The 26,644-nt window shown below is 46.2% G+C and overlaps 1 protein-coding gene across 1 annotated transcript in view; it reads left to right on the forward strand.

Moving 5' to 3' along the window:
- The window catches only part of PHACTR1 (phosphatase and actin regulator 1), a 513,424-nt gene that overhangs the window by 444,092 nt on the left and 42,688 nt on the right, over positions 1 to 26,644 (forward strand). Inside the window, exons 6-7 of the mRNA XM_052649098.1 lie at positions 366 to 572; positions 12,182 to 12,503. Of these exons, the coding sequence (XP_052505058.1) occupies positions 366 to 572; positions 12,182 to 12,503 (529 nt within the window). The remainder of the gene's footprint in view (positions 1 to 365; positions 573 to 12,181; positions 12,504 to 26,644) is intronic.

Consider the following 26,644-nt stretch of genomic DNA (forward strand, 5'->3'; position numbering starts at 1 on the left):
GAAACTGCAGCACGCCCCGTGAACACTGATGCGCAGCTTAGACAGCCCTGAACCTGGAGGAGCAGCCGCCCCAGGATGTGGGGGTCGCCTGTCCAGTGTCAGCCCCTAGGCTGCCCTCAGACCCGGGAGCAAAGGGCAGACACACCCCAAGGAGGCTCAGGGGGGCTCCTGGTCCTTGCTCCCCTGCGCCTGCGCATCTGTTGCTTGTCGCCGTGGTCCGTGAGTCGGTGCTGGCGCGCCCCTGGAACGCGCGCCGTAAGCGCTCTGCCGTGTCGCCGGCCTGCGCTGCGCCCCGCGGCTGCCGCCAGCCCTGCCTGCGCCGCGTGTGTGTAATGTCCTCGTGTGTCATGTGGTTGTGCCCTCAGTGTCCGAAGAGAGTCCCTCTGCCAGTGAGTCTGGAGCCCTCCTGTCCCAAGATCCTTCAGCCAAACCAGTCCTGTTCCTGCCCCCCAAAAAACCTGCTGCTTCCCCCGGAGACCACGAGGACACCCCCGTGAAGCAGCTCTCTCTCCTCAAGCAGCCCCCCGCCCTGCCTCCCAAACCCACTGCCAGGATTGGCAACCACTTACCAGGTGAGTCAGCACGCCTTCTGGGGGCCCGCCACCCTGCCTTCCCTTCACGGGATCCTTTCTTGCTTTTTACCTGAGAACCTTTGGCGAGGTCGCCCTGTGGGACACTTGGGTGTTTCTGTGTGTGTCTTGGTACACGCCGTTGTGACCTGGGTTTGTGTGTGTGTGTGTGTTTGGAGGCATGCAGTATACACCTGCCAGCCACATGCTCAGAGCCTCCAGTCGTGTGCACCGGTAAGTATGCCCGTTGCATTGATGTCGCTAAGAGTGTTTGCCCATCTAGGTGGGTTAGATTCACTGTCCAAAGCTTCGTAGAGATGTCGGGGCTCCCATTCTCTTCATCATGAGTTTGCTAAAGTGTTCAATTTTTGGTCTCTGAGTACTTGATCTGAAGCCCAGTGTATTTCTTCTTTTAAAATGTATACCTGTGCTGTTCTCTTTGGGAGGAAAAAAAAAAAGCAAAGATAGTAATTTGCAAAATATTGTGGAAAGAGAAATGTTGTCTTTAAGTGACTGCTTTTTAATTGAAGTGTGGTTGATTTATGATACTGTTATAAATCGGGTATGGCAAAATGATTCAGTTGTATATATATTTTCAGATTATCAGTGGGATTAACAGATACAAACCTCTACAGAAAGTAAATAAGCTTGATAAGCATCAAGGATTTACTGTATAGCACAGGGGACCGTGTTCAATATTTTGTAATAACCTGAAATAACTTTAAAATTCATTGTTCAATGTTAGTTAATAAATGCAGCTACAGTTATTAAATTGGGTGTTTAGTGGAATTGCACTTTGCTGTACATTAGCACATGAATTGGGTACCACTTTGTGATTTAAAGTTGTGGTATAATCAGAGATTCAAGATTTCAGAGGGATGTTTCTCCAACCTTGATAATAATCCCACTCAATGCTGATTGACTTCCTTTTTATAATATATTTGCTATTTTTATAAATAGTTTCTAATTGATCTCTATCCATTTTTGTAAGGTGGAATGAGGGTGCAAGAATATCCATTTATTTTATCATTAAAAAACTGAGTTTCAAGAAAAGAAGTGACTTTTCCAGGGCTGGTGGGAATTCTGCAGTAAAGCCAACATTAGACCCTGTTTCCTGATTCCTAAATCAATCACTGTTGTTTCCAGGGTCACAGGATGTCTCTCACATGATGCGGAGGCTTATTAGATTACAATTCAAATAGGAGTTTGTGTCAAGCTCCTCTATCAAAGTACATATCCATCCAAGTCAGTGTTTGTGGTTCAGAAGAGCAAGTTTCCAATTAAAGAAACCGTTCAACACAGTAGTAACACTTTAGTGTTCCCAAATTTAAATGCAGAGAAAACCAGAAAGGAAAAGAGCCTTCTTAAGCCTCCCTGTAAAGATCACCACTGTCTATCATTTATCTAACAGAAAAAGTGAAACACAAGTTTACTTTTTGTTTGCCCTTACTGATGTCTTATGAACTGGTACTCATGTTGCTAAAATATTCCACAAAGTGATTTTGTTAGCTACATTGTAGGGGATCCCAATTAAATGAGGGACCCCTTAAGGGGTTTCTATCTTCCTTATTATAAAAAACTCAATATCTCAACAATGTGCATATATGTTTATAAGCATTTCTGAGTTTTTCCTCACTTATTCCTGGTATGAGAATTGCTCATTCTGATTCTAGAACTAAATTATGTACTTTTAAGGTCTGTGTACATTTTAAGACTGAGATGCCAAATTTCCCTTGAGAAAGCTTCAATATTGAAAAAATTAAACTCATATATAGTACATATTTATTCAGCACACCTAACTGTAGGCAGAATACTGTGCTAGGTATCAAAGCTAGGTATCAAAATATGAAAGTTTAGTATACATGTATATGATATATATACAATTATGAATATATCCTCATTAAATTTCCAGAAGTAGAATGCCAGAATAACTACTGTTAGGTGTAATCCTTGCAGTTCAGCACAGTCTGATAAAAAGTCTCCTGGAGAGCCTGAAACTTGAGCCCACCCTGAAGGCAAGAAGGATTTAAAGAGAATGAGGAAAGGCTCACAGGTGGCCCTGCTTCGGGCCAGTGACAAGGAGGCAGAGCTGGGATGGAGGGGCCCTCTTGGGCTGTGTTGAGAGAGGGGGTTTACTAGGCCTCTCTACCGTGTGAGGGTTTAGATTTTAGGCAGTTGGGAGCCTTTGGAGGTTTGTGAGCTGGGGAGTGAGTGATAGGGTGAAAACTAGACTTTAAAATACATTCCTGGGTCATTGTGTAAAATGAACCAGAAGAGAAGGTTGACAGCCGAACTGAGAAGCCAGTGAAGCCACCTGTATGCCTCTTTCTCCAGAAGCACTAATTGAATTAAATCGAACAATTTGAGGCACGGAGACACTTTCAGAGGCCGCTCCACTTGTTGAAACAGAAGCTAAAATTATCAACTGATGGCATTGGGAAGAGAGAGAACGGATGAGTAGAGAAGACTTTTTAAAAGAAGAATTAACAGGGACTTCTCTGGCGGTCCAGTGGTTGAGACTTTGCCTTCCAGGGCACAGGGTGTGAGTTCAATCTCTCGTCAGGGAACTAAGATCCCACATGGCTCTTGGCCAAAAAACCAAAACATGAAAACAGAAGTCATATTGTAACAAATTTAGTGAAGACTTTAAACAGGGTCCACAGCAGAAGTCTTTACAAATATATATATATATATATAAAAGAATTGACAGTATTTTTTTTTTTCAAACAAACACTGCCCTATAATTTATTTACCTAATTAAGAACTTCAGCCACAAGCCTGGCATTACCAGGACTCTCTTGCTTTGTTAGCCTTGTCTCTCTGGCTCCCCTTGTTCTTTCCCCAAGAGAGTGAATTTTACCCATTATCTGTACATCTAACTTCCATAGAGCTTGGGCCAAATGGATAAAAAAAATATGTGAAAGCTGATGATCTCTTACCGTATTGTACCTGGTAGCCACTTAAATACGATGACGAGATAGGCACAGATGTGTACGGGGGGCAAGGGTGGTGCTTCCCCTTCGGGATTAAACTTGACTGAACTTGCTTCATTTCTGTAAGTGAACCATCCGTCACAGTGAATCTGCATCACCACAAAGCAGCCACATTAACCCTGTTCTGTTACTAATTACTCTAGAGACATCTGGGCCGTGTCAGAAGGAATTAATAAACTGAGAATTCTAGCAGAACTCTAAATTGAGACTTAGGAGTTTTAGCATGTTCTCAGTATCTGTTGTTCTGTTGACATTTTTAAAAGGAAACAGACGACAGTTTGAAAGACACCATGCGTGAATAATAGAAAGTGACAGTGGTTAATGGTCCGGTGGATGCTGGAGGAAGCACGAACCTGGGCGTGGACTACAGCTAGGTACATGCAGGGAGAGATATGCAGAAACACCTCTGCTTTGGCATTTGCTTCCATTTAATCCAGGAAACCATAATTAACTTGGAGATTGCCTCATGCGTTTTCTCTGTTCTTCAGCCAGTAGATAGAAGCCCGCTCGCTCCCCCAAACTATCTTTCTTCTTCTCTTGTCCTCATCCAGCTTACCTCCAACATCAGTATGCATGCAGCGGATGTAATATATATAGGATCAGGAGTTGCTGGGCATTAACTTCCTTTCCGTTCTGGAAGGACAGTGCCCAGCAGAGCTCGTTGCATAACCAATATGATCTGAGATGAATAATTTTCCCAACGTGTCCTTCTTAGAAGGATGGCTGACTCCAGAAGAAAAGGGGGGTAGAAGCAAAAAAATATTGTCTCCTACTTTTCTGAGTCTTTGGCAGTCACCTCTCCAGCCATCCTGGCTCCAGAAATCAAATGTTAAACGTTGCCTGAATAATCTATTCCTTCTGCATAAGGTACTTGTGATTAGGTACCCCACAGGAGCCACTGCAATGAAGGATAATCAATTTACGTGATAGCTGAGTTTCACAGTCTGACAATCACACTTAGGTAATAATGGCAGGTGCCATTTTTGGAAAAATTTACAGTACTAGCATCTTTATTCTTTGTTTTTCATAGAGGAGGAAAAGGAAATTCAGAGAAGTTAAATAACTTAGTCATGGTGACATAGCTAGATAGACTCCATCCGTTTCGTCTTATTTCAGAATCCTCACTTGTCACCATCAGTTTACGCTATCTCCACTAAGATACCTATTCTTAAAATTTGTGACAATAGAATCATTAGTCTTCTTCGGGTTTTGTTTGTTTTGGTTGGCTTTTTTTGGCTCCTTGCTTTTTAATCTATTTAAGAAATTAGAAAATCTGCTTTTTTTTTGTATAACTCAAAGACAAAAAAAACTCAGCCCTTGGAAAATAAATAACTTTTTAAAGGCAGTTGACTATAAAGAGAAAAAGTAGTAGAGTTGGGTTTCAAAGCACATACTAGAAAGAGACAGTCTGAGGATCAAGAATGGGGCAGATCGCATGGGAAGCACTTGACCACCGTTGGAAACATACAGTTCAGCAAAGAAAGGGAACTCTCGCTGATCCTCAAAAACAGGTCCTTCTGCCAGTGTGACTTTGTGGTACTGTCTTTAGAGCCTGAAACACAGGGAAACTTAACTGTATTACCAGAACTGGTTGGTTGCTAGTTTCAATGTTACGAAGTATTTGTAGCTGCAAATTTCCCTGCCAGACAGCATCCATGCCCTGTGGTATTTTTTCAGCCCCAGCAGGTGTCTAATGAGAATCCTCTCTCCAGAGCTCGTCAAGGTGAAACCAGTATTTCTATTTAGAGCCTGTCTCTCTCGTTTTGAGGAGAGTGTCCACCGTGGGTTGTTCTACAATCAAATTCTGATTTGTCAGTTCACGGGGTATCTCTGTTGCTGTCTGATCCTCTGGCCCCATTTCTGCCCCAGAATATCCTATCCCACCCTCCTTGTTCTCCTCTTTCAGCTTCCTCTCCAACTCTCCCAAATCCCCCAGCTCCTTTCATCTCTGTCCCTGCCTGCCTTCCTGGCTTTCTACTCAGAAAATGCAAGACAACGGATGACTAGAGCATCGGGACCCTGGACCTCAACTGTGCTTTTAAACAGAAAAAATGGATAGTAACTCAGAAGCCTCCTAAAGAAGTTTAGGGGTCACAGTCTCTGGATAGCTGATACTTTGAAGAACTGGGAAATTTACCTGAGTTTAATCTTTATACCCATTTCTCCCTAGTATTCTGGTCCTGGTTGTCTTTTCTCAAAATACAGAAATTCTTTTCTTAGTGAAGCTAAGGACTGTCTGTTGGTGAAACATGTTTAAAAGGATGCTTTCTGCTCTGACCTCTGAGGAAGGCAGAGATTGCAGCAGAGAACCTCTCGTTTTTTGGTAGTGCTGTTAGGGTGCAGATTTAATTCACTCGGCACTTTTCTTTTTGTGGTGAAAACATATAAAATTTACCACCTTAACCATTTTAAAATGTATAGTCAGTAATGTTATGTATAATCACATTGCACAGTGGATTTCCAGGACTTCTTCATCTTGCAAAACTGAAATTCTGCCTATTAAACAGGCTCCCCTTTATCTCTCCTTAACCCTGGTAACCACCTTTTTACTCCTTGTTTCTGTGAATTTCACTACGGTTAGTTGCTCAGTTGTGTCCAATACTTTGCAACCCCATGGACTGTAGCCTGCTAGGCGCTTCTGTCCATGGGATTCTCCAGGCAAGAATACTGGAGTGGGTTGCTATCTCCTTCTCCAGGGGATCTTCCTCACCCAGGGATCGAACCCAGGTCGCCTGCACTGCGGGCAAATTCTTTACCATCTGAGCTACCAGGGAAGCCCGATTTGTCTTTCTGTGGCTGGCCTTTTTCATTTAGCGTGTTATCCTCAAGGTTCATCCACATTGTGGCTCACGTGGATTTCTGTCCTTTGTTAAGTCTGAATGGTGCTTATACTTTGTGTGTTTTTTGCACTATGAGCAAAGTACTCTTCCAACCCTGACACAGTTTACAAAAAGTGTTCTGTTACCAGCTCTCAGAGTTGTAGATGGTTGTAAGCTACAGAAAATGTTTAATCTGAAGATGCGTAAACATGGTTCTAAAGAAATTCAAATAGTAAAAGATCAAATCCTTTTGAAAGAGTCAGGAAAAGCATGGTAGAAAAGGATGTATTTGAGATAGGCCTTAGAGATGAACAAGACAAGTAGGGATCGGAGGGGAGGTTGCCAGGAGGTAGGAAGCAGGGTTCAGAGAGGCTCATGCAGGCGAGGCATAGGATGTTCACAATATGGCAAATGGCTCAGCTTGGCAGGAAAGTGCAATTCTGCTAGGGAAGTCAAGAAAGATCGGGCCAGCAGTGGGTTGAAAGGAAACTGGAGAACCTTGAAAGCTGTGGTGAGGGATGTAACTTTTTGGAGGAGGACGTGGATCTCTTTTGAGGACTGTTAGCTGCAATTGCTTGATTTCATCCAAGCCTGTCCCCTTGACGTTGCTTGGATAAAATGGATGCTGCTGCTGTTGGGTGGATTTACAACTGCATGGATGAATGTGACTGAGGCTCCCTGAAAATGAAGAGGGCACCGAGTTGCTGCCCTTGGCTCTTCCTCTTGGACATTGTTCAAATGTCCCAGGGGCAGGTTTCCCTTCGGAGTGGGGATTTGGTCTGCTGTGTTCCCTTGGGGTCCTTGGCCGTTGCCCCTCAGCAGCAGGACAGCAGGCTGCGAGAGGCAAAGCGCCCCACTGCAGCGGTGTTGAAGGAGGAGCTCGATGATCGTTTGCCCAAGAGTTCATAGCAGGTTATTTGCTTCTTTAGGAGAATCTGTGCACATTGTTCTCCATCTCTGAGTGCTGCTGAAAATGAAATCTAATTCTCATGGGTTCTGTAGTATTTAAAGGAAATGTGATAGCCTAGGTAGAAAGGCCACCCCTCATGAGAGCAGCAATTAAACATCAGAGTCATCTGTTGGGCAAACCTGCAGTCCGGCCTTAGGTGTCAGCAAGTACGCTGGGAATCGCATGGGGGAGTGGGGAGATGGTTAGACCAGCCACCGCCATCACTATAAATGCAAGAAATCTGAGCATGTCCTCCAACAGTGAATAAATATCGTACAGCAGATGGATGGAGAGTTAGAGATGAACTGTGGCCATCCCCTTCTCTCCTTCTTAAAACATGGATCTAGCTTGAACCTCTTAGTTCAACCATGAATGTACTACCTCTCTTTTTGTGTGTTTCAAGCAGTGTTTATTTTTTCCTTTATTAAAAATTTTTCTATAATGGAAACTTCCAAACATATACATAGGTAAAGAGATTATTATGGTTAACCTCTGTGTACCCCTTGGTTAGACCAGTCTTGTTTCATCTTTAACCCTCTGACAGTCTTCTCCCATGGGATTATTTTGAATCAAACCCCAGATATCTTCTATCCACAAATACATATGTTTTAATGGGAGTATAATTAATTCACAGTGTTATGTTAGTGTCTGATGTGTAGTGTGTAGTCAGTTGCTTAGTCATGTCCAACTCTTTGAGATCCCATGGACTGTGGTCCACCAGGCTCCTCTGTACAGGGATTTCCTAGGCAAGAATGCTGGAGTGGGTTGCTATTCCTTTCTCCAGAGGATCTTCCTGCCCCCAGGATGGAACCTGTGTCTCCTGCATTGCAAGCGGATTCTTTCCCATTTGAACTGTCAGGGACTGGGGTTACTTTCTGCTGTACTACCTCTTAATAGGGAGATAGTCTATGTAGTTTTTTGTTGTCTGGGATCTAAATTTATTGCCTTTGAACCTCACCGAGAGAGCCCCTGGTTCCAGGGTTCTGAGACCAGACCCGAATGTGTGTGTTTTATTCCAGGACTTTGTGATTTTGATTTGACTCCCTCCTAGCCTCTGCCTGGATGGTCACAAACAGCAGTCCTCCCTGGCAGGCACAGCCAACGTGGGCTCCTTTCTGCTGCCCACCTCCGGACCCTCTCACCTTCCTTTACACCTGTCATGTGGAAAGCTCGGGTTCAACCACCCAGATAGCAATTTCCTGGCCCTCTCGTTGCCTGGTCTCCCTGGGAGCAATAGCACAAGTCAGCATTGGTGCAAAAATAGACCAGAGGATGTGTTTTTATCCATAACTTAAAAATCATTTCTTAACAAAATACTGATCTTAGGAACAAATGTGTGTTCTCATGATTATAGAGACATCTGCAGTTCTGATTCTGAGAGCACTTTCCTGACATGTAATTTGACTTTTACAAGATCGATTTTATAGTTGCAGGAGAGCTGATGTGCCCAAGTGACCCAGTTGGCTGGTGAACAGCCCCTCCACTGCCCAGTGTCACCAGCATCTCAGCAAGGCCACCTGGGGAGATGACAGGAAGGGTCCACTTAAAAACAAAATTGTATCTTTGCAAAGTGGCTCTGAAACAAAGTCAGGGGCTGGGGGTGCCTATGTGATAATGGCCCTTCTTTAAGGATTTCGGCAGGCTCTGGACTTGGTCCTCACCACGTCAGGTGTCCACTGTGGTCTCCGTATATTAGGCTAGTTCAGGAGACATTGGCAGGCCGATGACATTGAAACATAATCACTTGTTTCTCTTCTGTCCCTCTCACCATGAGGGGTCAGTCAACACATTTTTGCCTTTCGAGGCATTTGACCAAAAAAGGCCCAGACTACCTTACAATCCCTAAGGTGGCCCAAAGGGGTGAGTGGAGCCATTCTTGCAGCCCAGGGAATCTGATTCAGTAGTTTGTGATGTTGTTCAGTTGCTCAGTCATGTCTGACCATTTGCAACCCCGTGGACTGCAGCACGCCAGGCCTGCCTGTCCCTCACTATCTCCTGGTGTTTGCTCAAACTCATGTTCATTGAGTCGTTAACTATGTCATCCAACCGCCTCATCCTCTGTCGCCCCCTTCTCCTCCTCCCTTCAATCTTTCCCAGCATCAGGGTCTTTTCTAATGAGCCAGTTCTTCACATCAGGTAGCCAAAGTATTGGAGCTTCAGCATCAGTCCTTCCAGTGAATATTCAGGACTGATTTCCTTTAGAATTGACTGGTTGGATCTTCTTGCAGTCCAAGGGACTCTCAAGAGTCTTCTCCAGCACCACAATTCGAAAGCATCAATTCTTTGGTGCTCTGCCTTCCAGTTTGTGATAATGGATTCTGAACTCTTCTTATAAACTTAAGTATGCTTCTTATAAACTCTTCATGTTTTTGAATGGATGCCTGTATTCACGAAAGGAGGTCGGAGATTCTGACTCACTGGAACCAGGTGGCAGATGACTGAGAAATTCTTACATCACTTTTGTTCATTAGGATGCTAAGTGCTACTATCATTGATGACACTGTCTGATACAGAAGCAGTTACAAATGCCTCTGTAGGTGCTACAGCTGGTGCTAGCTGAAAAGGTGAGGAGAGAGGCTCAGGGTGTATCCACTTAGCCCAGACTCGTTCTGTGCATAGACTCCAGTGCTCTGTCTCCAGGCTCCACTACAGAAGTCATCTGGGGTTTTCATTTTCTTGTCTGAAGTCATAAGCCAGAGCTGTGTCAGGTTTGGAAATACAGTCCTCTTGGGTTTTATAGCTCTGTGACATAGCTGGGGTTTATTTTTCTTGTTCTCTGGAACTGGTTTTTGCTCTTTCCACTCCATCAGCGGAGACAGATTTATGAATATACTGCGTCTCGATCAGTCTGGCTGCAGAAGACCCATCCATTTCTAAGTCAGCAAGCAGAGAGCTTTGCCTGTACCCCATTTATCGTTACCAGTGCAGGAGGTCTTGTGTGTCCTCCCATCACCCGTGAATATCATGCATCAGGGAAATGCAGAGTGTCGTGTTCAGGGAGATGCTGTCAGGTAACGGAGGCATTTTTAACCCCTGAATTTTTAGATATAAAAGTGCCTGGGTCCCCGGAAGCATAGATGTATTTCATAGCTAATTAATAGCAGAGCACTTCCCTGGTGGCTCAGGCTGTAAAGAATCCGCCTGCAGTGCAGGAGACCAGGGTTCAATCCCTGGGTCGGGAAGATCCCCTGGAGGAGGGCATGGCAACCCACTCCAGTATTCTTGCCTGGAGAATTCCATGGACAGTGGAACCTGGCGGGCTACAGTCTATGGGGTCGAAAAGAGTCGGACATGACTGAGCAACGACCCACACACACGCCCAGTTAATAGCAGAGCATCTAGGTTTTCTAACTCCTGGTTCTGCATCCTCTCCACGGGGTCTCAGTACTAACGCAGGGCTGTGTGCATTGGAATGGCATGCTGGAAGCTGGAGGACCTTGCCATTTTCCCTTCCCATAGGGCCAAGTTAGACTTGGCAAACTTCTAGGATGGTGCCTTGGAAGCCTCTGTGCTCCCTGGCTCACTGTCACCAGGTTTTTTCGCCCACTTACTCACAGTGGGTGTCCGGGAAGTCACTTACAATGGTGATGGACAGGGAAGCCTGGTGTGCTGCAGTCCATGGAGTCTCAGAGTTGGACACGACTGAGCGACTGAACTGAACTACCTATAAGGAAACACCACGCATTCTGTTGCTTTTTCAGCTTCTGTCTTCTGCCTCCCAGGCTGGGAAGGATCAGGCCAGGTGGACTTTCACAGGGGCGGCCAGAATCCTATTCATGACAGGACTCAGATGTATGTCATGCTTTGCAGTTTACAAAGCATGTCCACATTATCTTGTCTGACCCTCACAACGACCCATGGGAGAATCCTAGTATATATAATTTTTTTCAGAATGAATTAAGACAACATTTGTTACCTCTCATGGCAACCCACTCCAGTATCCTTGCCTGGAAAATTCCATGGACAGAGGAACCTGATGGGCTTCAGTCCATGGGGTTGCAGAGTCAGACATGACTAAGCAAGCAAGCAGATATTACCTATCAAGGACTATACTGGGTGTATTTTATACTCAAGCCCTCTGCTAACTTGTTTGGGGGTTTTGTAAAATTCTTAAAAGTGTCCTTTGGAGGAACTGATTATACAGAGCTGCCCCTTCTTCTGGGATGACTCAACCGTCTCATCCCCTCACACGGAGATGGTGTAGACGTGAATCTATTGACTTCTCATAATGGACCTAGAGGGTAGACAGTACTCCCTTTCTATGGGTGGGAAAACTGAGGCTCAGGGGATGTCTTAGCAGAGCAGCAGGGCTTCTTGGTCACGCTTTGTGACCCTGAATCCTAAAAAGCATGGGATGATGAGGGAATTAAAGCTGGTGGCATTACGGTTACCTCTGGAGGGACACACTCTTAGTGGACTTGAACCTCAGCCTGGCTTCTAATCCCATGCCTATTAGAAAGTGCCAGCCAAGAGGCTATTTTCCCATTACAGTGGCAAAATTGTTGGCATTGCACATATCCTGAAAAAAAAGTCTCTTTGAAGATCGTTGGGTTTCCATATGCAGAAGAGCACGTCCCCCCTTTCTGCTGGTGAGCCTCAGTCTGACAGCGGGGTGGCACATGCCCGCAGCACCTGAGTCCCAGCGTGCTTCGAGCAGGAAGTGAGAGCCGGCGGTTGAGTGCCACTCACACAGTGCGCTGAGTGACAGTCACCTGCCGGTTCTTCAGCTGATGCATTTCATCTCAGGGCCCCATCCCGAGGACCACAGGCCCAGGTGGGCACTCATGGTGTTCTAGGTTTCTCCTGATGCCCCTTACCTCACATCTGCCTCTCGCCTTCCTTCCGCCGCAGATCCTGGTGCCCCCGTGAAATTGCCTTGCTTGCCAGTGAAGCTGTCGCCTCCGCTACCTCCAAAGAAAGTCATGATCTGTATGCCTGTGGGGGGGCCGGAGCTTTCCCTGGCGTCCTACGCTGCCCAGAAGAGTGGCCCGCAGGGCGGGGCCCAGCACCACCACACCGTCCTGCCCTCCCAGATCCAGCATCAGCTGCAGTATGGCAGCCTGGGCCAGCACCTGCCCTCCGCCACCGGCTCCCTGCCCCTGCACCCCTCAGGCTGCAGGATGATCGAGGAGCTGAACAAAACGCTGGCCATGACCATGCAGAGGCTGGAAAGGTGAGGGGGTGGGTGGGGGGACCGGGGGAGGGGATGGGAGGGGAGAAGGGGGGCGGGAGGGCAGGTGGAAGGGTGGGAGGGGGGGCTTGTCTGGGGTGGCTGAGTGGGATTGCAGCATCTGACCACAGCCAGAGGGTAGGAAGCCCAGCTCAAGGGCTGGCACTCCTGCCAGCATGGGGCAGGAGGTCAGGGGGAGGGCGGGGGGCAGGGGGGGGAGGAGGGGGATTGAGGCATCTGACCACAGCCAAGGGGTAGGAAGACCAGCTCAAGGGCTGGCACTCCTGCCAGCATGGGGCAGGAGGTCAGGGGCAGGGCAGCTTGAAAGTGAAATCAGACCAAAATCTGAATGTCAAGAGAAGTTTGGAGAAAAAAACCATTTTGCCAGTTGCCAGACTAGAACAATCACATTAAGAGGTAGTGTGTATATATGTGTGTGTGTGTGTATGTGGGTGAGTGGATAGGTGAATAGATGCATGCATGGATGGATGGATGGATGGTACATATTGTCCTTCTGTAGGCATTAACATGTTTTGGAAATGTATACACATCATTATTAATGTGGTAACCCCAAGGTCGGGGAGATGGGAGAAAATCTTTTATATTTCATCTCTTTCTGTACTGCCTAATTTTTGATTTTTTGTATATTACTTTTATGATGTGAAAAGCAATGCAGATGTAGAATAAGAAAAGATGATCACGGCTAGAGCAGTGCTAGAAAAGCAAAGAAAGGGGAAGAGCTGCGCCTTGTTCTCACTGATAGAGGAAGCGGCAGATGAAGTCTGATTATCCGAGCTTGAGCCTTGAATAAGTACCTACAACCGCCAAAGTCTCCTCTTTCATCAGATTCTGCCTCCGGGGGGAATCCAAGGACGGGCCTGTAGAAGCGGCCCTAACCCCCCTCCACCCAGGGAGAGCTCTCGTGTTGGTTCTGAATTGCTCGTGTGTGTGTGTGTTCAAATACTACTTCGCTTGTGCCCAAGAGGTGGCTGTTTCCCAGTGTGATTCCAAGGCGTGTTGCTTGACTTTGTTCTGTGGCGTGACCAGAAGGAAGTGTTGCGGTTTCGCATGAGGCTGTGCCTGGGCTGGGGTCCTGGGTGCCTGCCCCAGGCTAGTCACCTGGATCCTGCAGACGGGCTGCAACTGAGCCTCAGCCTCGAGAGCCAGGTCAGTCGCCAGGCAGGGAGCTGAGGGCGAGATGGACACCGTTGGGAGCTTTCTGTCGTAGTTGCCCTGGTACCTCGGACGGTAAAGAATCTGCCTGCAGTGCAGGAGAGCCCCGTTCAGTCCCTGGGTCAGGAAGATCCCCAGGACGGGAATGGCAATCCACTTGGTATTCTTGCCTGGAGAATTCCCTGGACAGAGGAGCCTGGGGAGCCACAGTCCATGGAGTCTCAAAGCGTCAGACACAACTGAGCGACTTTCACTTCTCAGATTTCCCTGCCTCTCAGTGGCTTTTTCCCTCCCTCTGTCTCAGCCAAATAGTCTACATTTGGGATATTAATGACTCCCAGGGAAGTTGTTATCACTGAGAATTCTGACTTGATTGGTTCACATTAATATCACCCCTCACTGGGGAAAAAAAATTATATTTGGCCCATTGCCAGCATTTTCAACTACTGTTTTTTTTTTTTTTTTTAATGAATGAGTCTCATATTTTTAAAGTCTTTACTTATTTATTTGGCTGCACCGGATCTTCGTTGCAGCCTGCAGAATCTTTAGTTGCGACAGGTGGAATCTACCTCCCTGACCAAAGTTCGAACCTGGGCCCCCTGCATTGGGAGTGTGGAGTCTTATCCACTGGACCCCCAGGGAAGTCCCCCAACTACTGCTGTTGTTGTTAATGAGGACAATAGTAATGCAAAATTTGGATGGCATTTTTTAGTCATTTATTTTACATACTTTATTATCATCTTAACCCTCACACCACTTAGGGAGACTTACGTCAGCAAAGAACCTAAGGAAGACTGGGTTCCCTCATACCAGCTACTCAAAAGAGTAGTCCATAAACTCGGTGCCCATCTGCAGAAATTGTACAGAAATTGAGACCAAACTTGTAGATAGTTTCATAGCAATTTGGCAACTGCTTTCATAAAGAAGACTAGTGATCCAGGGGGTACAGGTTAGATTCCTGGTCAGGGAGTTAAGATCTCACATGCCTTGGGGTCAAAAACTGAAACATATAAAACAGAACCACTATTGTAACAAATTCAATAAAGACTTTTTAAATGGCCCACATCAAAAAATTTTTTAAAAACAGACCACTAGCAGTGAATGCAGTTTCCTCATATCTCCTGTAACCCCGAGAACATTTCTGCATCTCTTCCAGAAAGATCTGACCGTCTGAAAAAGATGGTCACCCAGCATACTAGTAGGATGTCACTAGGTACATTTCCACTTAAAGCATGCCATTTGAAAAGTCTCCACTGAAAGTACTAACCAATAAGTTACAAGATATTCCTGATTTCCCTGTGTCTTTGTAGAATATTCCAGTCGCGTGTAGGCCAATGAATAGGTCCGTTGGACCTACACCAGATCAAGTTCTTCATTGAAATGAATCAGAGAGCAAGTGGGGAAGGAGGGAGATACTGGGATTTTGCAGGTGGATGAGATCGGAAGGACGGGTTCCAGCATAACTCACCCCATTGTCCAGAAGGTCTGATTACTGCAGATTTCTTTCTTCTTATAATTCCCTTGTCCCAGTCTTATTTCTCATCTTCCTTTCCTATGAGAGACTTTTAAATCTTTGAAGATAGATAATATTCCCTTTATCCAGTGGTTTGTCCCTTTCAGGCTAATAATTTTGTTGATCATGTATTGAGATGGTTTCTAGACCCTTTTCTGTCTTATTCTTGTTCTCCCAAAATTACTCTAAATCTGTTTTGATTTGAGTGAAGATTCTTACCTGTTACCCTAACCTGTGCCTGATGACACTAAAGTCACTTTAGTTACAGTGCTTGGTGGCTCTTCAGTCACTAAGTCGTGTCCAGCTCTTCGTGACCCCATGGACTGAGCATGCCAGGCTTCCTCGTTCTCCACTATCTCCCAGAGTTTGCCCAAACACATATCCATTGAGTCAGTGATGGTATCTAATCATCTCACCCTCTGTCGCCTCTTTCTCCTCCTGCCCTCAGTCTTTCCTACAGTCTTTTCCAGTGAGCTGCTCATTGGCATCAGGTGGCCAAAGTATTGGAGCTTCAGCTTCGGCATCAGTCCTTCCAACGAATATTTAGGGTTGATTTCCTTTAGGATTGACTAGTTTGATCTCCTTTCAGTCTAAGGGACTCTCAAGAGTCTTGTTCAACACCACAGTTCAAAAGTATCCATTCTTTAGCACTCAGCTTTCTTTATGGGCCAGCTCTCACATCCATACATGACTACTGGAAAAACCAGAGCTTTGACTAGATGGATCTTTGTAAGCGAAGTGATGTGGTGCTGGCTCACTAGATTTGGGGGAGGGAACTGGAGACCATCTTCTGTGTTTATCAGTCACTGGGCGGCTTGGCCAGGCTGGAGGCAGTCCCTGCATCACGACTAAGTACGTGGGCTCCAGAATCTAAATGCCGGGGTTTCAGTCTCAGAGGTCACACTACCTTTTGCCTTTGATTCCTCATCTTTAGAACAGGGTTAATAATAATACCACCAACCTCGATAGGGTTGTTTGTGAGGAACAAAGGACGATCAGTCCACATCAGTCGTCTTATTACACAGCATACAGTAAATGTCTGTAAATAAATGATAGTGAAAGTTAAGCAAAATTCTGCTAAGCTGCTACTGCTAAGTCACTTCAGTTGTGTCTGACTCTGTGCGACCCCATAGACGGCAGCCCACCAGGCTCCCCCATTCCCTGGCATTCTCCAGGCAAGAACACTGGAGTGGATTGCCATTGCCTTCAATGCATGGAAGTGAAAAGTGAAAGTGAAGTCACTCAGTCGTGTCCGACCCTCAGCGACCCCATGGACTGCATCCTTCCAGGCTCCTCTGTCCATGGGATTTTCCAGGCAGGAGTACTGGAGTGGGGTGCCATTGCCTTCTCCAACACACAAAGTCAACCTTGAGTGCCCCTAGAAGGCATATTGCAGATTGATCCAATCTCGTTGGAAATTTTGAGTTGATTTCCCAGCGTTAGATCATCTTTGTTTATTTTCTCTTCACTGGTGAGTCAGATCGTTTTTGAAGGTGACTCCACAGGGTGGCCCCAGGGCCTCCTTCCACAGCAGCGTGGCTGCCTCCCAGGTCCACCCCTCCTGTCCTGTTTCTCTTTCTTTGACAGGGACTGAGGCGTGAGCCTGGCCAGGAGCCTCACTGTCAGCTGCTTTTCCTCCCCGCAAGGAAAGAGCTTGAGCCCATCCCAGAGGAGCTGGGGAGGATGGAGGTGGATGTGGTGTGAGAGGCCCCGCTCCCACTGCTGCTGCCCACCAGTGTTACCCCTGCCCTGGCGGGGATGGAGAGGTGCTGCTGGGGCACGTGGTGCGCCTGCCCAGTGAGTCAGGGATGGCAGGCCGCCGCTACGCCCAGCTCTGCTCGGAGTGCCCCATCCTGCCCCGGGAGCCAGGAGCCGCTGAGCATCCAGACCCTGGTGACCGTGGTGCTGCAGGAGGCGGGAGGGAGGCTGACCTCTGGGTCTCTTTCCCTCCCTCCTCCACCTCCAGTGTTCCTGGAGCTCCTTACCCTCAGAATCTTCAGAGCTTGCTGCCCTGCTGGTGGTACAGCCCTGCACGAAAGATAAAGGGTGCTGCCTTCAGAGCAGCTTGGAGTCTGCTGGGAGCACGCACTGGGCGGCCAGTACCTGTAAGGGTGCAGGAGGTGGGGGCGTCCCGGGGAGCAGGGCAGGGGGTCCACAGGTGGGCTACTCTGGAGAGCTGCATTTAAACTGAAATGAACTAGGAGAAGATGGGGACAGGAATGAGAGCATGAATATGCTAGGCATATTAAAGAAAGGAGTGATACTCCAAGCTGGGCGATGAGATTTTTAATAAGAAAAGGCAGGAAGTTGACAGTTATTTGCCAGGTTTTTAGAGGACCGATCATAGAGAATGAGGGAAATGACAGAAGATTGTCATCTGGCGTAAGGAGAGCCTAGGAACCTTTGGAGAGAATACAGGCGATCTTTTTAAAAGATCAGGCTGGCCGCTGTTCCAAGTGGTTTACTCGTGTGCTCCATGAAGAAAAACCCTACAGGTGAGATCATCTGCTGATGTCCTGGTCAACCCTCTAATTCCATGTCATGAAATTAACCCTAATGTGAATATTTTTAGAAATGGAATGGCTTTCCCAGAGGAGTTGTATATCTGTGTTAATTATAGATAGTCCAGACCAACAGTGACCAACCAGACCCAGAAAGGCTTCCAGAACCATCTTGAACTCTTATTAATGAGGACAATAATAATGTAAAATTATTACTCAGTAAAATACTGAGTACTGCATACATTAGCTAGGGATTACATTACTGCCTGTCCGGATTATTGAAAAAGGAACAGTTTCAACATTGGACAGAAGAAATTGAAATCAGTAACCCCCCCCCCCCAAAAAAAATCCCTTCCATCTTCATTAATTCTATTATTCTATCATTATCTATAGACTTTTCAAAGATCACAGTTCGTTTATAATCAGTATTAAAACATTTCGAGGTGACAATTACTTTTCTTTATGTGGCCTCCAGGGTCATGGGAAAAGAATAACTCTTGGTTATTGGAACTAGATGGGCCCTTGGGTTTCTTCTAGCTTTATCAGTCTGACATAATTACTGCACTGATTTCTGTCAGAGTTTCCACCTGCAAGTCGGAGCATTCATGTGATGGTGAGCAGATATGCCTTGGTATCAAGCAAAAATGAACCTCTGAATACCTGTGTTATCTGATTTGTGAAGTGGCGTTTATTTGAAGAAGTTTGGTATTTTGCTCATCGTTTAGCAAATGGCATATATTTTCAAATGAAATGTGTTTCCAGGGAAAGCATCTCTTTCTTACACTGATGACCATCTCTTCAAAATCTTTTGCAATTCTGGTGAGACATTTGTCTCTGACCCTTTGAGGCCAGAGTTATCAATCTCTTACTTTAGGCCAGTACTTCAGTTTTACAGCATATATTTATCATCTGTAAGTGGCTGCATGTAGATAATGTTTTGCAGTATAATTGCTATTTTAAGGGGTAGGATGAGATTTCAGAGCAAGGTAATGTCACTTTGAGCAAAACAAATCCTTTCCTACAAGGCTGGTGAGCCAACTGGTCAGAGGAAGGTTAAAATGAGACCAGATGATTCATTAACATCTTTCGAAGTCTTAAAGGGATTAAAAAAAGGAAGTATGTTTTTCAGAAGAGAATCTGCGACTGAATTTTCTTATGTGTGCCTCAGTAGAAATCTCGCCCTTGCCTGATGATAAAGTAACGATTCTTTGATCCTCTTGGAAACCATTTATCCAGAAAGATTGTGCGGGCCAAAGATATTGAAAAGGCTAAAGGAAGTGTTTTAATAAACTAATGGATAATATCCGTAATGATTGGTTTATGATAAATTGCTGAGCTTTAAGTACATCCCTTGCTGAAACAGCAACTACCAATATTGATGTTTACAAGTCATTACTCTCCGATCTTGCAGCAGCCTGAGTTTGGTAGAAGGATTTCTCCATTTACCTGATGAGGAACTGAAAAAGCAAGATGCTCTACTAATGAGTGGCTCAGCTGGGACCCAAACGTGGTCCTCACTCCAGGTCTTGCCCTCCTGACCCCACATCCAGACAAGCATGACCTGGGATGTTGGCTGACGTCTAGGGACAAAGTCATGTGGAAGAACCACCGCTGTCTGGTTCCTCCATGAGAGATGAAGAATGCTCTCGGTCAGACTCTGGGTTTCATATGGTTTTATTCACCACATCCTGACCCCAGACACCATCTCAGAAATGTGGGTCATTGGTCCCTGCTGCTGCTGCTGCTAAGTCACTTCAGTCGTGTCCGACTCTGTGCGACCCCATAGACGGCAGCCCACCAGGCTCCCCCGTCCCTGGGATCCTCCAGGCAAGAACACAGGAGTGGGTTGTCATTTCCTTCTCCAATGCATGAAAGTGAACAGTGAAAGTGAAGTCACTCAGTCGTGTCCGGCTCTTAGCGACCCCGTGGACTGCAGCCTTCCAGGCTCCTCTGTCCATGGGATTTTCCAGGCAGGAGTACTGGAGTGGGGTGCGATTGCCTTCTCTCCATTGGTCCCTAGAAGGACAGAAAAAGGGATGTAAATGCATTCATTTGCATTCATTACCACCACTGGAAAAAAAGACTGAAAACACATTCTCCACTCAGGAAAGCTCAGTCCCTTGCTCTATATATAGAATGGCATCTTTTCCTGCTGACTAAAGTCCAACAGAAACACAAGATCTCCAGTGTTGAGTTGCTTATCTTAGAAGGCTGTGATAAGCACCACGATGCGTGGTTGCTTTCCTCCGGGGAAGCTGATTAACTGTTTTCTAGGGTGTTAGTCAGAGAAGGCAGTGGCACCCCACTCCAGTACTCTTGCCTGGAAAATCCCATGGACGGAGGAGCCTGGGGGGCTGCCGTCTATGGGTTCACACAGAGTCAGACACGACTGAAGCGACTTAGCAGCAGCAGCAGTAGGGTGTTAGTGGTTACTTCTGTCATCTTCCAGCCTCAGGCACTGCAGTCTGTAGCATAATTTCTCACACGTTTTTGGGCTCCAAGAAGAAACGTCCTACTGAAAACTCTCTCTGAAAATTCTCTTTATGACTCCATGCAGTCTGTATGACAAAAGCCGTTCCTGTTGAAGTTTAATGTCATTTTCAGTATCCTATTGGAGGGGAATAAATTTTCTCTGTCCTTTCAGGAGGTTAATGTCATCGTCTTTTTTTTTTTCTTTTCCCCCTTTGGCATTTTAACAATGGTTGCATATGAAACCAGATGCCAGAAACCAATGTCCCTTTATGACACATTTTTCCTTAAAAATAATGGTGAAATGATTCCCAGGTATTTTCAGGGAAGATGAAGGATTTAAAATAGTCAGTGACTTTTAATTTCAAAACCTGCCCCTGATTTCCTAGGAGAGTATCAAAGGTGCTTGATGGCGGGTAATCCCATGCCCAGGATTATTCACAGAGCTCTATATGCATCTCCCTATTATCATGTGATTGAGATACAGTGATGGTTATTAAGCTCCCTTGAAAGGGGGCCAGCTATGTAATGACCCTGGTTGTCACAGATGTCTTGGCATGCATTTCTTAAAGAATTATTAAAAATAAGCTGCCTCTCCCTCACCCAGTCATGAACAGGAAAGGTGAAACAGTCTCAGTTTTCAAAGTCTGTGGATTTCTTAGAAACATGTGACTGTTTAAGTGATAAGAAAGAGTGGTGAGTGGGGATGGGGGCCTGATGGGGTGCCATTGTGTTCTTTGTCTTTTTTTAAACTTGGCTGCAGCAGGGCTTGGTCATGGCACACGAGGTCTTCAGTCTTTGTTGCGGCATGTGAGATCTTTACTTGCATCACGAGAACTCTTGGCTGTGGCGTAGGGGATTTAGTTCCCTGACCAGGGATTGAACTCAGGCCCCCTGTGTTGGAAGTGTGAAGTTTTAGCCACTGGACCATCAGGGAAGCTCCCTGTGTTCTCAGTTTACGTGTCTCCTATTTGGCTTGCTGTTGTTCCGTCACTAAATCATGTCTGACTCTCTGCAACCCCATGGACTGTAGCCTACCAGGCTCCTCCGTCTGTGGGATTTCCCAGGCAAGGATACTTAGTGGAGTGGGTTGTTCTTTCCTTCTCCAGGGGATCTTCCTGACCCAGGGATTGAGCCCACTTCTGCATCTGCAGGCAGATACGTTACCACTGAGCCACCAGGGAAGCCCCCTACTTCTTTCAGTAGCCCGCTTGGAGAGTTGGATTTCCCAAAAAGAAGACTGGCTCAGTGTTGTTTTGGATGGAGATAGCACCAAGGGGAGAAGACACAGCTTTGGACTTCCCTGACATGTCACGGGGACAGAGTGAAGGCAAAGAGAGTTTGCAGCGCGTGCTTTTTACTGACTTAGGACTGCCGTTTTACTCTCAAGCTTCCTGAATCCTATTTTCGTGTGTCTCTGAATGGCAGGCCTCCTATTTTAGGTAAACTTCTGTTTGTTCCTTCTGGCTTATTCAGTTGTTTCATGAAGGAAAGGTATTCAGGCACTTCCATCCTCTGGGGAAAAAGTGAGAACAAAGCAAAGTGGACATCCTCCCAGGCTTCCCTTTCACTGGAGGAGGCAGGTGATGCGCCAGTGAATGTGTTAGATGCTGTGTGCCTACATCTGTCCGCTGGAGGAGGTGCGAAGCACGGGAGTGAGCATCACCTACAATAGTGGCGCCCTTCCATCCTCCGGGAGCTGCACCCTCACTGCAGCAACAGGAAACCCACTGCATCTCTTCTTCTTACTCGTAACACATCTCAGGAGAGTTACATCATTTGGAGCCTTCGAGATGAGGGAACAGAATCTCTTTTTTCCGCCCCTGGAGAATAATGTAGGCCCTTTGGTGTTAATATCAATTCATTGTAGAATGTCACATGAGAAGACACCTCCTAGCCCAACTAGCTCACCATACAAAGCAGCCTGAAACTCTGAACAGTCTTACTGAAGGGGCCTGAGAGCCTGTGAGCATCGAGTTGGGAGAAATGTGGTGACCATAAGCTCTCTGTTACACCTTCTATGCTCACATTGTCCTGGGTACCCTGGCCTTCTTCCTTGCACAGATCTCTCTGCCTTAGCTCTTTGCGTTAACTTCTTAAGAACCCTAGTTCGCTATTTCCACATCTTTAATTCTCTGTTCATAGGACACTTTCTCTACACAGGAAGAATATCTAAGGGTCAAGGATGATTATTTGAGTGAATTAAATGATGGGAACTGTATTATGACTACTCTGATTCCTAGAGACTTCAAATATTTGATTGACTTTTCCATCAGTTCCTAAAATGTGGACGAAAACGAGGCTAGGATATGAAGAGAATGATAATCAGCCTCTGTCTTTGAAAGGCTTGTAGTCATTGGGGGCAGGGAGTAAATGCTTAGATATGTGATTATAATATAACCCGACAGGTGCTTAAAAAGAGGTTGGAACAGAGGCTGTGGATACAGAAGGGGCTGGTTTCCACTGAAAAATCAGGAAAGGCTGCTCAAAAGAAACGGCATCAGGGCTCTCCCTGAGCTTGGGTGGGCTGCTGCAACCAAACGCTGAGGGGCTAGTTCTGAGGTGCAGTGATGGCAGGAGAGCTCACAGTGTACTTCAGTTCAGTTGCTCAGTCGTGTCCGCCTCTGCGACCCCATGGACTGCAGCTCACCAGGCCTCCCTGTCCTTCACCAATTCCCAGATCTTGCTCAAACTCATGTCCATCAAGTCGGTGATGCCTTCCAACCATCTCACCTCTGTCGTCCCCTTCTCCTCCTGCCTTCAATCTTTCCCATTTTCTGGGTCTTTTCCAATAAGTCAGTTCTTCACATCAGGTAGCCAAAGTACTGGAGCTTCAGCTTTAGCGTCATTCCTTCCAAAGAAATCCCAGGGTTGATCTCCTTCAGAATGGACTGGTTGGATCTCCTTGTAGTCCAAGGGACTCTCAAGAGTCTTCTCCAACACCACAGTTCAAAAGCATCAGTTCTTTGGCCCTCAGCTTTCTTTATGGTTGAACTCTCACATCCATACATAACTACTGGAAAAACCATAGCTTTGACTAGATGGGCATTTGTTAGCAAAGTAATGTCTGTGCTTTTTCATATGCTGTTTAGGTTGGTCATAGCTTTTCTTCCAAGGAGCATCTTTCAATTTCATGGCTGCAGTCACCATCTGCAGTGATTTTGGAGCCCAAGAAAATAAAGTCTGTCGCTATTTCCATTGTTGCTCTGTCTATTTGCCATGAAATGATGGGATCAGATACCATGATCTTAGTTTTTTGAATGTTGAGTTTTAAGCCGGCTTTTTAACTCTCCTCTTTCACCCTCATCAAGAGGCTCTTTAGTTCCTCTTCCTTTCTGCCATTAGGGTGGTGTCACCTGCATATCTGAGGTTATTGATATTTCTCCCAGCAATCCTGATTCCAGTTTGTGTTTCATCCAGCCTGGCATTTCACATGATGTACTCTGCATATAAGTTAGGTGACATATAAGCAGGGTGACAATATTCAGCCTTGACATACTCCTTTCCCAATTTAGAACCAGCCCATTGTTCCATGTCCCATTCTAAATGACAATATAGAAAAAGCAAGAGAATTCCAGAAAAACATCTATCTCTGCTTCATTGACTATGCCAATGTCTTTCACTGTGTGGATCACAATAAACTGTGGAAAATTCTTAAGGAGATGGGATTATCAGACCACTTGACCTGCCTCCTGAGAAATCTGTATGCAGGTCAAGAAGCAACATTTGGAACCAGACAATGTGCTTTGGAAGCCAAATGGCCTCTGTGGCTGGAACTCGGGGTGCATGGTAAAGAACAGTAACAAATCAGATTGGAAGGAATGAGGGCCACAGATGGCAAGGCACCCCCTTGTCCATTCCGAAGAGGGTGAGGTTTGTCCAGTTGACAATGAGACCCTTGAAAGGTCTTTTAACTGAGGGAATGTCATGTTCAGACCTGTCCGACAGCAGCAAAGAGTTGTGTGGGTGGTGGTGAGAAGGAGAGAAAGTTCTGAAAAAAGTAAATCTTGAAGCCATTGCAGGGCTCTGCTGCTGCCCAGGTGACATCAGTGCAAGACCAGGCTCTACCAGCCCTACTGCCTGAGCTCAGTAAGGCCTGCACCCCTCTCGCTGTGACCGTGCCCGGCGGCCTCACGTTCCCTCTCTGAAATGGGAGTGTAACAGTAATTCTGATCTCACAGGGTGGCTGTGAGGCTTACATGGATTTATTCTGGTGCCGTGTGAGCATTGGAAGCATCAGCTCTCATCACCGTTACAGGCAGTGTCCCAGGAAGAGTTGGGGAGACTCCCTCTATGAGGTCAGGGTGAAGGGCTCCATGGTTACCTCGAGTGTTAGTTAGCTCCTAATCGCCCACCTGGAGGAGAAACAGTGACACAACCCAGGTGTGATTTTTCTCTTGTGTGTATGTTCACCTACTTTAATGACACTGTGTTTACCACGTTGACTTTCCTGGTGGCTCAGACGGTAAAGCGTCTGTCTACAATGCGGGAGACCCGGGTTCAATCCCTAGGTTGGGAAGATCCTCTGGAGAAGGCAATAGCAATCCACTCCAGCACTCTTGCCTGGAAAATCCCATGGACAGAGGAGTCTGGTAGGCTACAGCCCATAGGGTCGCAAAGAGTCAGACATGACTGAGCGACTTCACTTTCACTTTACCTTGTTATCACCATGGAGTGTAAATTCAGGTTCGACAAGAGAATTTCACAAGTACAACAAAGCATTCTGTGTATATCAAAGTTCCTACAAAGTGTTAGTCGCTCAGTTGTGTCCAATTCTGTGCGACTCCGTGGACTATAGCCTGCCAGGCTCCTCTGTCCATGGAATTCTCCAGGCAAGAATACTGGAGTGGGTAACCAATCCCTTCTCCAGCAGATCTTCCCGACCCAGAGATCGAACCCAGGTCTCCCCCATTGCGGGCAGATTCTTTACCATCTGCGCCACTGGGGAAACCCAAAATCTGTATAATGTCTGACCAAACTAGCTTGCTCATAAATCACTTCCATTATAGGCAATTTATTTAATTGATGATTCTTTTAGAGAAAATAAGTATACTGCACACATTTTAAAAGTGCTTTTCATTTACCTTTCATTAGCACTTAAAATACACTTTTCTATTTCAAAATGAGATCCGTTTGACTTGGGAGCAAACTCAGTGCTTAATCCCCAAAGAGTGTTGACCTGAGTGGTCTAGAATAGATCTGCTTACATGAGTCAGCTTTGCCTCGGGAACGTTGACAGGTACTCCGGAAGGTGTGGTGACTCTTTCAGGCTGCTAGAGTGTCATTTTGTAACTCACCCATCTGGGCCACATAACAAGCCAAACTGCTTCCCTCAGATGGGTTCAGAGTGCCTGTGTTAACAGGGTAACTGCTTTGGGACCACAACAGGAGCAGAGATAATGCACTCAGCCAAACTGTCCCGATGTCAGATGGCTGGTACCGCCCCCAGCATGCCAGCCTGATACACAGCAGGTCAGGGGATCTGAGCAGTTCACCCTTCAGTGAATACTGCAGATTCCTGAGCACTAATACCCAGGCTGCATTAGAGGAGACTCATGTGGTACAACTCTGAGGATGCGGCAGGTAGCGGAGCTGTCTGCATACTATAGACCAGGGGTCGAACCCGGGTCTCCTGCATTGCAGGAGATTCTTTACCGTCTGAGCCACCAGGGAAGCCCTATACTCTAGGCCACTAGTTCCCAAATGGGCAGCTTTGCCCCCCAGAGGACATTGGACAATATATGATGATACTCGGGGTTGTCACCACCAGAGGAGATGCCACTAGCATCTAGTGGGTAGAGACCAGGTTTGCTGCTAAACATCCTACAATACACAGGACAACCCCCTACCACAAAGAAGGACCCAGGCCAAAAGGTCAACCATGCCAAGATTGATTTAATCAAAATGTGGTGTACATATATATATATGTGCACACATCATTGGTGGTACCTTAATGGAGTTTAAGACAAGCTTTTTAAAAGTTTTAATTGTTGTTATTATTGTTTTTGTTCAGTCACTATGCCGCATCTGACTCTCTGTGACCCCGTGGACTATAGCCCACCAGGCTCCTCTGTCTTCCACTATCTCCCGGAGTTTGCTCAAATTCACGTCGATTGAGTTGGCGATGTTATCTAACCATCTTGTCCTCTGCCGTCCCCTTCTCCTTTTGCCTTCAGACTTTCCCAGCATCACCGTCTTTTCCAGTGAGTTGGCTCTTCGCATCAGGTGGCCAAAGTATTGGAGCTTCAGTATCAGTTCAGTTCAGTCACTCAGTCTTATCTGACTCTTTGCAACCCCACGGACTGTGGCACGCCAGGCTTCCCTGTCCATCACCAACTCCCAGAGCTTGCTCAAACTCATGTCCATCAAGTCAGTGATGTCGTCCCCTTCTCCTCCTATCTTCAATCTTTCCCAGCATCGGAGTCTTTTCCAATTAGTCAATTCTTCATATCAGGTGGCCAGAGTATTGGAGTTTCAGCTTCAGCATC

Source organism: Budorcas taxicolor, chromosome 11, assembly GCF_023091745.1.
Source record: "Budorcas taxicolor isolate Tak-1 chromosome 11, Takin1.1, whole genome shotgun sequence".
Classification (NCBI taxonomy): domain Eukaryota; kingdom Metazoa; phylum Chordata; class Mammalia; order Artiodactyla; family Bovidae; genus Budorcas; species Budorcas taxicolor.